This window comes from Populus alba, chromosome 12 (assembly GCF_005239225.2).
Source record: "Populus alba chromosome 12, ASM523922v2, whole genome shotgun sequence".
Classification (NCBI taxonomy): Eukaryota; Viridiplantae; Streptophyta; class Magnoliopsida; order Malpighiales; family Salicaceae; genus Populus; species Populus alba.
Genome location: NC_133295.1, coordinates 10,663,392 through 10,675,672, shown reverse-complemented (window position 1 = coordinate 10,675,672; position 12,281 = coordinate 10,663,392). Strand labels below are relative to the sequence as shown.

General features: G+C 33.8%; 1 protein-coding gene and 1 pseudogene across 1 annotated transcript; one reads left to right on the top strand and one right to left on the bottom strand.

The window, feature by feature from the left end:
- Positions 1–539: 539 nt before the first annotated feature.
- LOC118044814 (histone deacetylase 6) lies at positions 540–4,578 on the top strand. The gene is made up of 6 exons (XM_035053300.2): positions 540–1,271; positions 1,981–2,421; positions 2,541–2,683; positions 3,536–3,626; positions 3,728–3,838; positions 4,262–4,578. Exons 1-5 carry the CDS (start codon positions 729–731, stop codon positions 3,830–3,832), a joined length of 1,323 nt encoding a protein of 440 aa, XP_034909191.1. The 5' UTR covers positions 540–728; the 3' UTR covers positions 3,833–3,838; positions 4,262–4,578.
- A 4,390-nt stretch (positions 4,579–8,968) lies between these two features.
- Positions 8,969–11,320, bottom strand: LOC118044815 (putative disease resistance protein At1g58400; annotated as a pseudogene).
- Between the last annotated feature and the right edge of the window lie 961 nt (positions 11,321–12,281).

Here is a 12,281-nt window from a genome sequence, read left to right as displayed (position 1 = left end):
AAAAAATTTAGAATATTTTAAAAATATTTTTGAAATATAAAAATAAACAAGGCTTTAAATATCTTGACCATATAAGAATAAAATTAGATTGGGGAAATATATAGTGGTTATTTTTTTAAAATAATTTTTATTTAAAAATATATTAAAATAATATGTATTTTTTATATTTTAAAAATTATTTTTAATATTGGAGTATTAAAATAATTTGAAAATATAAAAAAATATTAATTTAAAATAAAAAAATTTGATTTTTTTTAAATATTTTTTAAATATAAAAATAATTCGAGTTTATATTTTATATATTATCCAATTTATAATAATTTTATATCTTTATATTGTATTGATGAAGTTATATAGATACAACCAGTGCTCCTAGGTCTTCGATAATTTGATAATCAAAGTTAATTTTTTTTTTAAAAAAAAAATTTAGATTATTTATATTTTTTTCGTAAAGAAGAGAAGAATTCTTTTTCAATAATCATTAATATAATTCATATTCTTCTTATAAATCAATAAAGGTGGGATTCAACCATATTAATATTTTATACAAGGGTAAGGTAATCAATACAAAATTGGTTTTGAAGACTTTGGATGGAATTGTAATCCTTGTTCTGAGAACGTATTCCACCCTATTTTTCATCTCCTCTTACAAAGCTCTACCTCCTTCTCCCCCCACCTCTTGAGAGAGAGGCAAGCACACAGATTTTCAATTTCTTATTTGAAAAAAAATGCTGGACACCAATGGAGGCGCATCCCTACCATCAACAGGAACAGACGCAGAAAAACGCCGAGTCAGCTACTTCTACGAGCCCACAATCGGGGAATACTACTACGGTCAAGGCCACTCAATGAAACCCCACAGAATCCGAATGGCCCACAACTTGATAATCAACTACGCTCTCCACCATCGGATGGAAATCAACCGTCCATTCCCAGCAGGTCCTGAAGACATAGGGTGGTTCCATTCTGATGATTACGTGGAATTCTTGTCTTCAGTGTCACCACAATCAGCGAGTGATCCGGCACATGGGAGGCAGTTGAAGAGGTTTAATATTGGTGAAGATTGTCCGGTTTTTTATGGGTTATTTGAATTTTGTCAGGCCTCTGCTGGTGGCTCAATTGGCTGTGCTGTTAAGCTTAATAGAGGGGATGCTGATATTGCTTTGAATTGGGCTGGTGGCTTACATCATGCGAAGAGGAGTGAGGCTTCTGGGTTTTGTTATGTTAATGATATTGTTCTTGGCATTCTTGAGTTGCTCAAAGTTCATAAGGTAATTTACTAGTGCATCTCTTTCTCTCCTTTACTTTATTTCTCATGTATTTCGGTTATTGTTTGTTTGCTTTAGGGTTTTTACTGGTTTCATTATGTAGGTTTTGTTTTTGTAAATGATAATTTGTGTTTGATATTCTTTTATTTCCCTGTTTTCCTTCTTAGATGGTATTTTTTGGTACAGGGTTTATTTGTAGTTAGTTTATTTCCACTAAGCTATGTTTTTATCAATTTTAAGCAAAGTCTTGGTGAGTAATGTATTATTTTGTGTGTCCAGTTTTCGAGTAAAAGTAATGGTTGTTTTTTGAGAGTCCAAGTTAGGGGTAGGTGGTATCAATATCCACTTGCTTAATGAGATGATGAATGACAGCAAAAATGTTATGCATCCTAGTTATTCAGACCGGGAAAGCTAATGATGGTTTTTTGATATATGCCTTTTTTGAGATACAGTAGTTTCTCTGTATTCGACCATACTGGTACAAATGGTCGAAGTGCACCTGGTATCTGTTCATTTCCAATTTTATTTGGGACATGATCGATTTTGAATGGCCATGTTAAGAGTGATAATTTTTTTTTTTGGCTCGTGTGATCGCATTCAATTTGTATTGGAGAAAATTTTGTTTATCTTTCAAGTTTTGTGAATTGACATGGCTGCATGTTCTGATTTCTTAATGTTTTTCTGAATGCCTTCTTTGAATGGATTTGGGCAGCGTGTATTGTATGTAGATATTGATGTCCACCATGGCGATGGTGTTGAGGAAGCATTCTATACAACTGACAGGGTTATGACTGTGTCCTTCCATAAATATGGAGATTTCTTTCCAGGGACGGGGCACATCAAGGACATTGGAGTTGGGAAAGGGAAGAACTATGCCCTGAATATTCCTTTAAAAGATGGGATGGATGATGAATGTTTCCGTGCTCTGTTTCGGCCACTCATCCAAAAAGTGATGGAGGTTTATCAACCTGATGCAGTTGTTCTCCAATGTGGAGCAGATTCATTATCTGGTGATAGGTTGGGGTGTTTCAACCTGTCTGTTAAGGGCCATGCAGACTGCCTTAGATTTATTAGATCTTTTAATGTTCCTCTGATGGTATTGGGTGGGGGTGGGTATACTATCAGGAATGTTGCCCGTTGCTGGTGCTATGAGGTCTCTCTCTCTCCCCACATGCGTATGCTTGCGCACACACATGCACATAAAAAACATGCACTCATAGATTGATTTCATAACAATGCTAAGTTATTCATACACATGTTCCTTTATCTCAGACAGCAGTTGCAGTTGGGGTGGAACCAGATAACAAATTGCCTTACAATGAGTACTACGAGTACTTTGGCCCTGAATACACCCTTCATGCTGACCCATCCAATATGGAGAACCTAAACACACCCAAAGACATGGAGAGAATAAGGTGATTGTCAGTACTTCATTACTTCCTTATAACTAAAGTTGCAATTAGTACTAAGTGAATTACATTTCAAGATCGAGGATATAACTCTGAGAGATTGGAACCTACAAGCAAAATCATTTTGCATTTAACATATAATGCCTGTCAACTTTGTAATCTATAAACAGGGCATAACTACTTCTAGTTGATATGCCCCTTCTATTTCTCATATCAAATAAGGGTTTGCCATATACTTCTTTGGAACATGGGGTCAGAATTCCTATGTTAAAATGGGATCAACTTCATTTTCACTATAGTTTAGAGCATGGTGCATTCATGTGCTAAATTATGTTCTTGTTCTTAGCTGATTGCCTCTTTTATAAGTTTCTTGTTCAAAATTCCTCCTATATTCTTGGATAGTCACAAGAATGAAGGCAATTATTTAATTTAAATAGAAGCTTATGAATGGGACTGAATCAGATTGACAATCTCTTAGCTGAGAACCCATGCATTATGACTAAAAACTCAGGTTTGAGGTCTTTTATTTCATGAGGCCTAAAATTAAGTTCTGTCACCAGGCATTCTGTATCAATTATTGAATTACCACAATTGTTTCTCATCTGTTCTGATATTCGTTACATTCACTATTTGTTAATGCAGTGGTTAAATTTTCCAAGAAAATGTCTGCGTGCTTAAACTGCAATTTTCTCTCACTATCTCTCTCTCTCTCATGCATAGAACTTAATTAGGTACCCAAATGTGGTTGTAGATATAATGGTTTTACAAAAGTTCTGTACAAATATTTGTTTACTGTCCTTCCAACTTTCTTTGTAATTATGTCTGCTTGTTCAATTTTGTGACTTGCAACTTTTTCAGGAACATACTACTAGAGCAACTTTCTAGACTTTCTAATGCTCCCAGTGTACCTTTTCAGACAACACCAGCTACAACTGAAGTTCCGGAAGAGGTTGGTGGGCTGTGGAAAATTTTCTGGAAATAACTCAATTGCCATTACTTCTTGGGTTTATCTCTTTCCTTTTTGAACTTGTTGGATGTGTGGTTGGACAGGATGAAGAGAACATGGATCAAAGACCAAAGCGTCACGTATGGAATGGTGTTGATTATGATTCTGATCATGATGAAGATGAGAAACCGGAACCTGGATTTTTCTGAGATAAGGTAAGAAATTTTAGTTGTCTGCTGAACTGAACTTGTCAAATCACTTCTGGTGCTCTGCCCCTTTAACTGTATCTGCAAATAGCTGAAGCTGGTCACACTTCACCCATTTGAACCTAAGTGGTAGAATATGGAATTTCATCAGTTGTTCTTATGCAAGTTTCTGTCCGTCTGTCTCTCTATGTCTTTCTCTACGAGTTGGTGAAAGCCATTCATGCAAAGTAACTGCAACTGAATCTGAAAGTGGGAATTATATGTCACCTGCTTGTCATGTTTGTTACATTTATCTCTGCCACTTTTACACCTAATGATTATTGAGATAAAGGGACATGTTGAGAGCTATTACACGTAGAATTTGGAAAGGGAATCCCTAATCCCTACACACCTGCCTCCATCTGATGTAGAAATTTCTGAATCTTAATGTAGGGAGAAGAAGACAAGAAAGAGCATCCATGGTTGTGACGGGTGGAAAACAGTTATTTTCTAGTTTCATTGCTTCTATATCATGTACAGATCCCCCCTCAACATGTAGCTTATAGTTTCAGAGGATTTCATCTTTGGATGAGCAACCATGTAGATACTTTTGACAAATATCAGTAGAATAGGTAGTTGCAAATGGTCATATTCACTCATGCTGCGAGCCTTTTTGCTGAATAACTGTGTTGTACAAGCAGTTGTGGTCGATAACCAAACGGAATGTTAGATACATTTTTGTGCAGAAAACCTTCATTTATTTTGGTTAACACAGTAATTTTCTATGTACTGGGCAAGCAAAAGCATTTAGATTTTGGACCGACCCGGGCATGCCCGTAGTAATATACCAATGATGCAGTAGGCTTGAATTGATCATAACTCACAACTGATAGTGATGGAGTAAGGGTGGCTCAGCATTCTTGAATGTAGCAATTATTATCATGGTATGTAAAGGGACCTGTATTTATTTTGTTAGCATACGTGGTAACACATTTCCTTTGAGTTGGTGGCGCGCTGACTGTAACTGGTAAGCTAAGATCTTTTTTGCAACTTTGTCATTGCGATGCTAAAGAGCTTCAAGGTTTGTTTATTTATTCCTCTTTTTTTTTTTTTTTTTTGTTCTTAATATATGAGATAAAACACATCTTTAAGATTGTAGTTTTTAGATGCTCAAATCACTAGCCAACACTTCAATGTTTCCACTACTTTGCCTCCGAATATACGCCCCAGATCCATTCCATTCTCAAGTTCGGAGCGAGTTCCGTAGCTCGTTTGGCCCATTAGTGATTGATGTAGGAAGAGAGTATTTTGGTGTCCAAAAGCTCCAGGGTGTTTTTACTTACGATGGAAATGCAGTAACTGCTAAAGTTAACGGTCGGTTCTCAGGGATTCTTGTCGGTTTGTTTGATTCCTGAACTTGAGGATTCCCAAACTTGGGGGAGATTACGGAAGAGTTTAAGGAAAGAGGGGTGTGTCAAGGTGAATACCGGGGTAGTTGTGTGGAGGCTGAGGATAGAAGAAGGGATGGTCTTCAAAGGCAAGGCGCGGGGTTTTTGGTGATCGGCTTCCCGCATTGAATCCTGGGAATCGAAGGGATGATAGTTTGTGGGGAAAAAAATTATGTTTAATAACTATCAAGTATTAATCTTTCAGGGTTGGAAAAAACTTTACATTAAATTTAAATTATTCTTGCCTTGATTTTATGATTTTATGGATATCCAATCAAAATTCTACGGCCTTTTTTCTTTCTTTGTTTTAATTATATAATAATTTTAGGTATCAAATTTAATTCCTTCATTTTAAAATTCATATAAGAAATAATAATTGACAAATTATTTCTTTTTCATTGGTTTCTAGAATAATAAATTGCAAGCTTTAAACTTGCTTTATAAGTATTTTTTGTATCCATATAACCTTTAAATTCATCTACATCTATGATAATAGTAAAGTTACAACAAAAAGGATCAATATAATTTAAATGAATAATTTTAGTTTTGTTAAGCAGGTTCAAGTTTTGTATTTTGCATTCAACCTCTTACTTATCAAACAAGGACACAATTAATGACATCATTACTACTATTAATGTCCTTTTTATTATTATTATTATATCATCATTAATATAATCATCATCAAAATAAACATAATAAATTGATGGAGAATATTAATTCATATCCATCTCACCATAAATGGGATAACCAAAATCTCCACAATACTTATCCTAATAAAAAAATTCATCACCTTTGCTCATGTTTCTAAAATGAGTTTTCAAAACTAGTCATGAATTCATGATCACTCTTTTATGATTCACAAGCTCCCCACCTCCATTAATGGACAAATAAATTTTATGATTTATCTTCATATGTCTTTTATCACCGGTTTCTAAACATCTCTTTTCAATCATGTAATCATCTCTACATCTCTTATATCACAAGTTCTTGAATGTTTTTCTTTAATGGGGAACCTTCTCATCCCCTCTTACCTAAACACGTTCTATTCTACGACCTCTTCCAGTCATGGTTATTTAAGAGAATACAATAAACAAACTAACTTGGGATTGGAACACACAACGAGCAATAACCTAGGATTATTGGTGATATAATCAAAGTAACAACAAAAGATATGTTAGAGGATCTTGTTGGTCCAATGATAAGACTCAGAGCTAAGAGATTTAAAGAGGCTTTCAATAGACTTCTTTAAAATATATGCGCTAAGATGGACTTCAATAATATATTAAATAATAAAAAAAAACCTTGATTAATTTCAATTCATGTTCAAGAAGGTTTAGTTGGTGGGCATTCAAACATTACAAAAAATTGAAATAAGAATATTTAAATCTATCTTGGTCATGACTAAAAATCCATATGAAGTTTTAATGTGATTCCAGTTGAATTTAAAAGTAGACATTCATAGCTTTCCATTGATATATGACACAACTTCTAATTCATTAATACGAAAGAGAACCATGCATTTGAAGTTGGGCTTTGATTATGCTAATAGATAACAAAAATGATTTTGATTTTATTTAAATTAGTTGGACTATTGTTTTATTTATAATTTAGTTATTATTATACTTTTTAAAATATATTAGGCCTTTATTTAAATTTAGATTAATTAGATTATCATCATCATCATCATCATCATCCATATCCATTAAGGATATCCTATTAGTCCTAGAATTCTTTCTAGTATAAACTCTTTTGTAAAGAATTTTTGAAGTTAGTCTATTTCTTTAATAAAGAAATAGACATTGTTTTTATATTTTATAGTTGAGTGATTTCCATACTAAATTATTAATTAAACTTGCAAATTTTTTAAAGGATTGATTAACTTCATTGTGATTTCATACTACTTATTCATATCTCTTTATAATTATAGAGTGGGGGTGATCGCATATTAACTTTGATTCTCTAAGGTACAAGTTTTTGTTGAATCAAGTTGCAAACTATTTAATTATGAATTTTAGTCTATCTCGAGAGGTGTCTATATCGATTGGTATCAGAGTTTGTGCTATTATCAAGTTATATCCCTTTAATATTTAATTTATGTTGTTTCTTGATTTTCTTTTTTCCTAGTTTCGACTAGGGTCTTAATTTTTTTATTTTTAAAAAAGTCTATTATTCTCTAATTATTTCAAGTTTATGTCAAGCCCTATATAAAAAAAATCATTATGCTTAATTTTTTTTAAAATTTTTCCGAACACATCAAAGAAAAAATATGTTCTTATTCTTCATCTTCTATCTTTCTTGATTTCAGCCTAGAATAATAAAAAAAAAAAAAAGTCTTGTTCTTGCTGAATTGTGTGGAAAAGTTGAAGGAACATAATCAAATAAAAGCCCTTAGAGTTTATGGTTGGATGAAAGATTTTTCAAGTGTTTTCTTGATTTTATCAGAATAGGTACAAACCAAATCATGGTATTGTAAAATTTAATCCTTGTTTTTTTTTTTAAAAAAAATTATCTTACCTTGTTTCATTTAAATTTGGATAGTATAAATATTTCTTGCTTTATTTTAATTGTTTTCTTTCTTGAAATTGAATATTGACTTCTTGAATTAGTTAGTTTTTTTTTTTTTTTTTATCTTTAATATAAATTTCTTTTTTTTATTTCATGTCTTCTTTTAATCATTATATTTCGCATGAATTCACATTGTTATTCATAAATTTATCCTCAAGTTTTATTTTGATTAGTTTTGTATATTTCTTGATTCTGAAAGTTTTTATTATTATAAAATCATTATGTTGTTTTGATTTATTATTTATTAAGTTCCTAAATTACCTTTAAAAACCTAAGTAAAAGAATAATGAAGTCAAGGATAGTGAGATAATTATAGTGAAAAAGTTTGATTGAATTGTGTGAAATACGAGTAAAGTGATATTAAATCGAGTATACACACTTGAGGGATTGTGTGAGAAATTTTTTCCTTACTACTAACCTTTATTGCAGGAATACACAATGTCATCAAAACATGTTATTTAATCGAAGACAAAGAATCTTGTAGAAAGACAAGATATGTTAGAGGTAATGATGGAGGTTTTAATGGAAAAGATGGACAAATCGAGTACTAAGAGTATTAATAGATATTATGTTTCTAGTCCTAGAAAAATAAGGTTAAAAGGTTTGTTAGACGAGCACTTTCCCTTCTAGATGATAATATAGCTGAAAACTCAAATGAGAATGAATAAAAAGATGTAGTTTAATCAAGGAATGAAGCCTCATACTTACTTTGTCATTTATAGAGTTTTTAGGTTTCTCTATAAATAAACAATCATGTCTTTTATTTTCTATGAATAGAGTACAATATATAAAGACCTAAAAAAAAAAAAAAAGGTTATTACTCGAAGGTATAGCAATCCATCTCACCTAAAGGGGTTTAAGAAATTTCTCACTGGTGATTCGTGTGGATTATCATTAGAGACCGAACACTTGAATGACTTGTAGTTTATGATAACTTATCTGGAAATAATATATGATTTTTAAGTAATATTTATATAAACTCTAAATAATTATAGATATGTCTAATAGGACCTTTAGGACACCTAAAAAAAAATTTAAATTTACTGTTTCTAATTTGTGTATATGTTTTGAGAAACCAACACCATTACCTACCTAGAGGACATTAACTCATCAATACATTAAAGGGAGGTTATTAAATAGGGGCCACAACATGACTTTATTCTTAAATAACACTGTTGCTAAATATGTAAATTAGAACCACGTGCGTAAAACTGCATGCTGAAATAACAGAAACATGTCACTATGCTAGATGAGTTCATTCTTTATCAGTAGCTGGAGTTGGGGGACTGCTGAACCTTTCATTGAACCTAGAAGCGACCACAGATGCAGGGATGAATGTTACCTTTGGAATGTTCCTAATCTTGTAGTAATTTTCTACCCCACCATCAGGTTTCAATCTTTGTTCTTGCTCATCAAGCAAAGGCAGCAAACCAGTTCCTCCACTGTGGTCACTTGCAAACCTTCAGGGAGCATCCTCAGATTCAAGCAGCTATGGAAGTGGAGATACTTTAATCTTGATAGAGCTCCCTCCTCAAGCTCTGTCCATTCCTCAAGAACACGAGAGGCAATGATGAGAACCTCAAGCTTGGGAAATCCACCAGCCTTACAGAAATCTTTTCCTAATTGCCTTCCATCATAAGCATGCCACAAGGTTTTTCCAAATTAGGTAGGACTTGAAGAACTAATGTTGGATTCTCAGATAAATGAGAAAAACCTAGCCTCAGCTTTGTAAGACTTTCCATTGAACCAAGCCAGTTTGGTGTTTTCTAGAAGACCTTCAAGGCGGAGTTTCCTAAGAATAGACGGCGGTGAGAATGAATCCCGGAGGACAAGATGACCTTCGTCAAAAGTGTGCTTTGCTTCTAGAGATAGGGAAAGAAGACCCTGCATCACCATTATAGAAGCATATAGCTCGTCTGCATTCTCTTCCGCAACATCCATCACTCCCAGCCTTCTTAGCTGTGTCAGCTTCCTTAGTTCTCCTGCAATTTTGCCACCGGCATGTACACCAGTAAGGGTCAGGAGGCTTCCAAGGGTACCTATCCCCCCTGATAGCTTCATTCCGCTAACATTTCTGCTCTTGAACATTTTGAGGTGCCTCAGTCTCACAAGCTTTAGGATCGCGGTTGATAGTTCTGTCAAGTCTCCACACCATCTAATGTCCAAACTCTGTAGTGCTCGCAAATTACCAAGTCTATCTGGAAACTCATTTAATTCATTGTTCTTCAATCCAAGGTATGCCAGGTGAATCAGGTCTCCCACTTCATCTGGTAATCTCCTGATCTTGGCATCTTCTAGATCTAGCACCCGTAAGAATTTTGCCCCTTCGAAATTCAGCCAGTTCTCGTCAGAAAGTTCTTGCTTCCCGAACAAGAATAAAGACCGGGGTTGGATATTGCTTAAACTCTCTGCAACTTTCGTCATATCTGGAGTTAAAATACGGCGTGCTTTACGTGGAATGGAAAACTCTGAATCGGGATGAGCTGTTGTGTAGCTATCGCGAAGGAACACACGATAAGGAGAGAGAACAGTGACTTAAGTTCCATTATCTCGGAGGTCATCATTAACTAGAAGCATTCCCTGTCTCACAAGATCATTTATATTTTCCTCTGCTATATCCTCCACTATTTGACCAGCTTTTTCTTGTATCAGACCTTCGGCTACCAACAATCGGATCAATCTCCCCTTAGCTATCCCGTAATTCTCAGGGAAGATGCAACAATAAATCAGACAAGATCTAAGGTAATAAGGTAAGCTATTGTACTTTAATCTGAATGGAACAGAAGAAGACTCAACCGATGTCTGACCTTCTTTGTCTCCATCAGATTGTTCTCTGTTACCTTCATTCTCTTCCTTCTCTGCTTCACTGGCAGTCGAATCAACTTCTGTCTGAACTTCTTCCCTCCGTGAGACTGCTCCTTGATATCATCTTTTCTCCCATGCCACCTGCAGTGGTGCTTGAATTCTAGAGTTCTTTCATTTTGTGAGTGGTTTCAGCAAGTCGAGATTCTATCTTCTGCGGTTCAGTTCTGAAGCAATCTATCAATCCCAACCTATCAGACCCTTGTTGCTGATCCATCTGAATAACAAACTCATCAACATGATCATCCAAGTCATCAAATAAATTCTTAAGTTCAGTTTCCCACCTAGAAAAAACAGCATAGCCTTCAGTATTGCCTCTATCTCCATAGAAGCATCCAACCTCCTTGATTGTTCCCTTTACCATTTCCTTTTGATCTTCGAGTCCGGCGAAGGTTTCAGTCTCTCGAAGTAATAGACACTCCAGTCTTTGTAGGAAAAAAATTACTGTAGCTTCCGCCATTTTATTGAATTCTACATAAAACTCGGTTTACTCAAAGTTGAGAAGATACAGGTTAATGATTTATATTATGTAGTCAAGGTCTTTCCCCTTATTCACCTTGCCAAAGACGCCAGTGAAAGATGAGCAATTCTTGACTTTTATGCCGACTTCGTGATATTGCCAAATAAGCCTTTGTAATATCCGTCCATTTCATTTCATACGACAATTGCAAAGATCTTACAAATCGCAGAATTGTGTATCTTTTATCATTATTATTATTATTTAATTATTCTTAAAGACATGGATAACTATGGAAGAATATATGAAATTACTTGCTCCAAAAGTAAAGCTTTCAGTGCTTGGAAAATACATAGTAATGTTTAAACACTTTCAGTCATCTTTAGTTTTCATTTTTTTTAGCAAATGATATCTTTAGATTAACTTAAACACTTACAGAGATTAAATCCATTTTTTAGTCCTGTTAATTCTAAAACAAAAGACTAAGGATTACTTGTAAGCTTAGTTGTGCGTGAAGGAGGGGCAAGTTTGGACTATGAATATTCAAGTCATTGGACAGTTTTTGCCTTTGAGAAATCTGGTTGAGAAGTCCTGTCCTCGACCTTTGGAAAGGGCTTACATATCGACATTCTCGACAACAATTGGATTGGTAGTTATTGCTTCTATAATTTTAGCTGGTATAGCTATAAGAAGCAACATTATATTTTAGTATTTTTTCTTAAAATTGAATTCCATCCCTGCCTGGATTTGTTTTCTTAACAAAGGAAATATGAAGCCCGTGATTTTGCATGATATATATATATATATATATATATATATATATATATATATATATATATAATAACTGTTCTAAAATTCAATTTGCAGGAGGTATAAAACAATCTATTTTTGGTGGGGTTTAGAGACCTTTTAGATGATAAAGTCACTGATTTTTATTATAAGATTGCAATAAATGAGAGAATGAGATTTAAATTCTAAGAACAAGAGTATTTGTTCTTGTTTTTATATGACAAATGCATGGGAATTAGAGTATGAATATTTAAATAATAAAAATTATGACCCATTTATCTATTTATAGCCCCCTAACCTTGTCATTTTTGTTGGAGTTAAAGGGCTAGAGAGTCGTTTCCTCCTAATAGCA

Bases quoted from the DNA above. Each gene is read 5' to 3' on its own strand.
- LOC118044814 (XM_035053300.2), top strand. From the start codon at position 729: ATGCTGGACACCAATGGAGGCGCATCCCTACCATCAACAGGAACAGAC. The intron at 1,272-1,980 runs GTAATTTACTAG...GGATTTGGGCAG, and splicing joins AGTTGCTCAAAGTTCATAAG to CGTGTATTGTATGTAGATAT. The intron at 2,684-3,535 runs GTGATTGTCAGT...CAACTTTTTCAG, and splicing joins AAAGACATGGAGAGAATAAG to GAACATACTACTAGAGCAAC.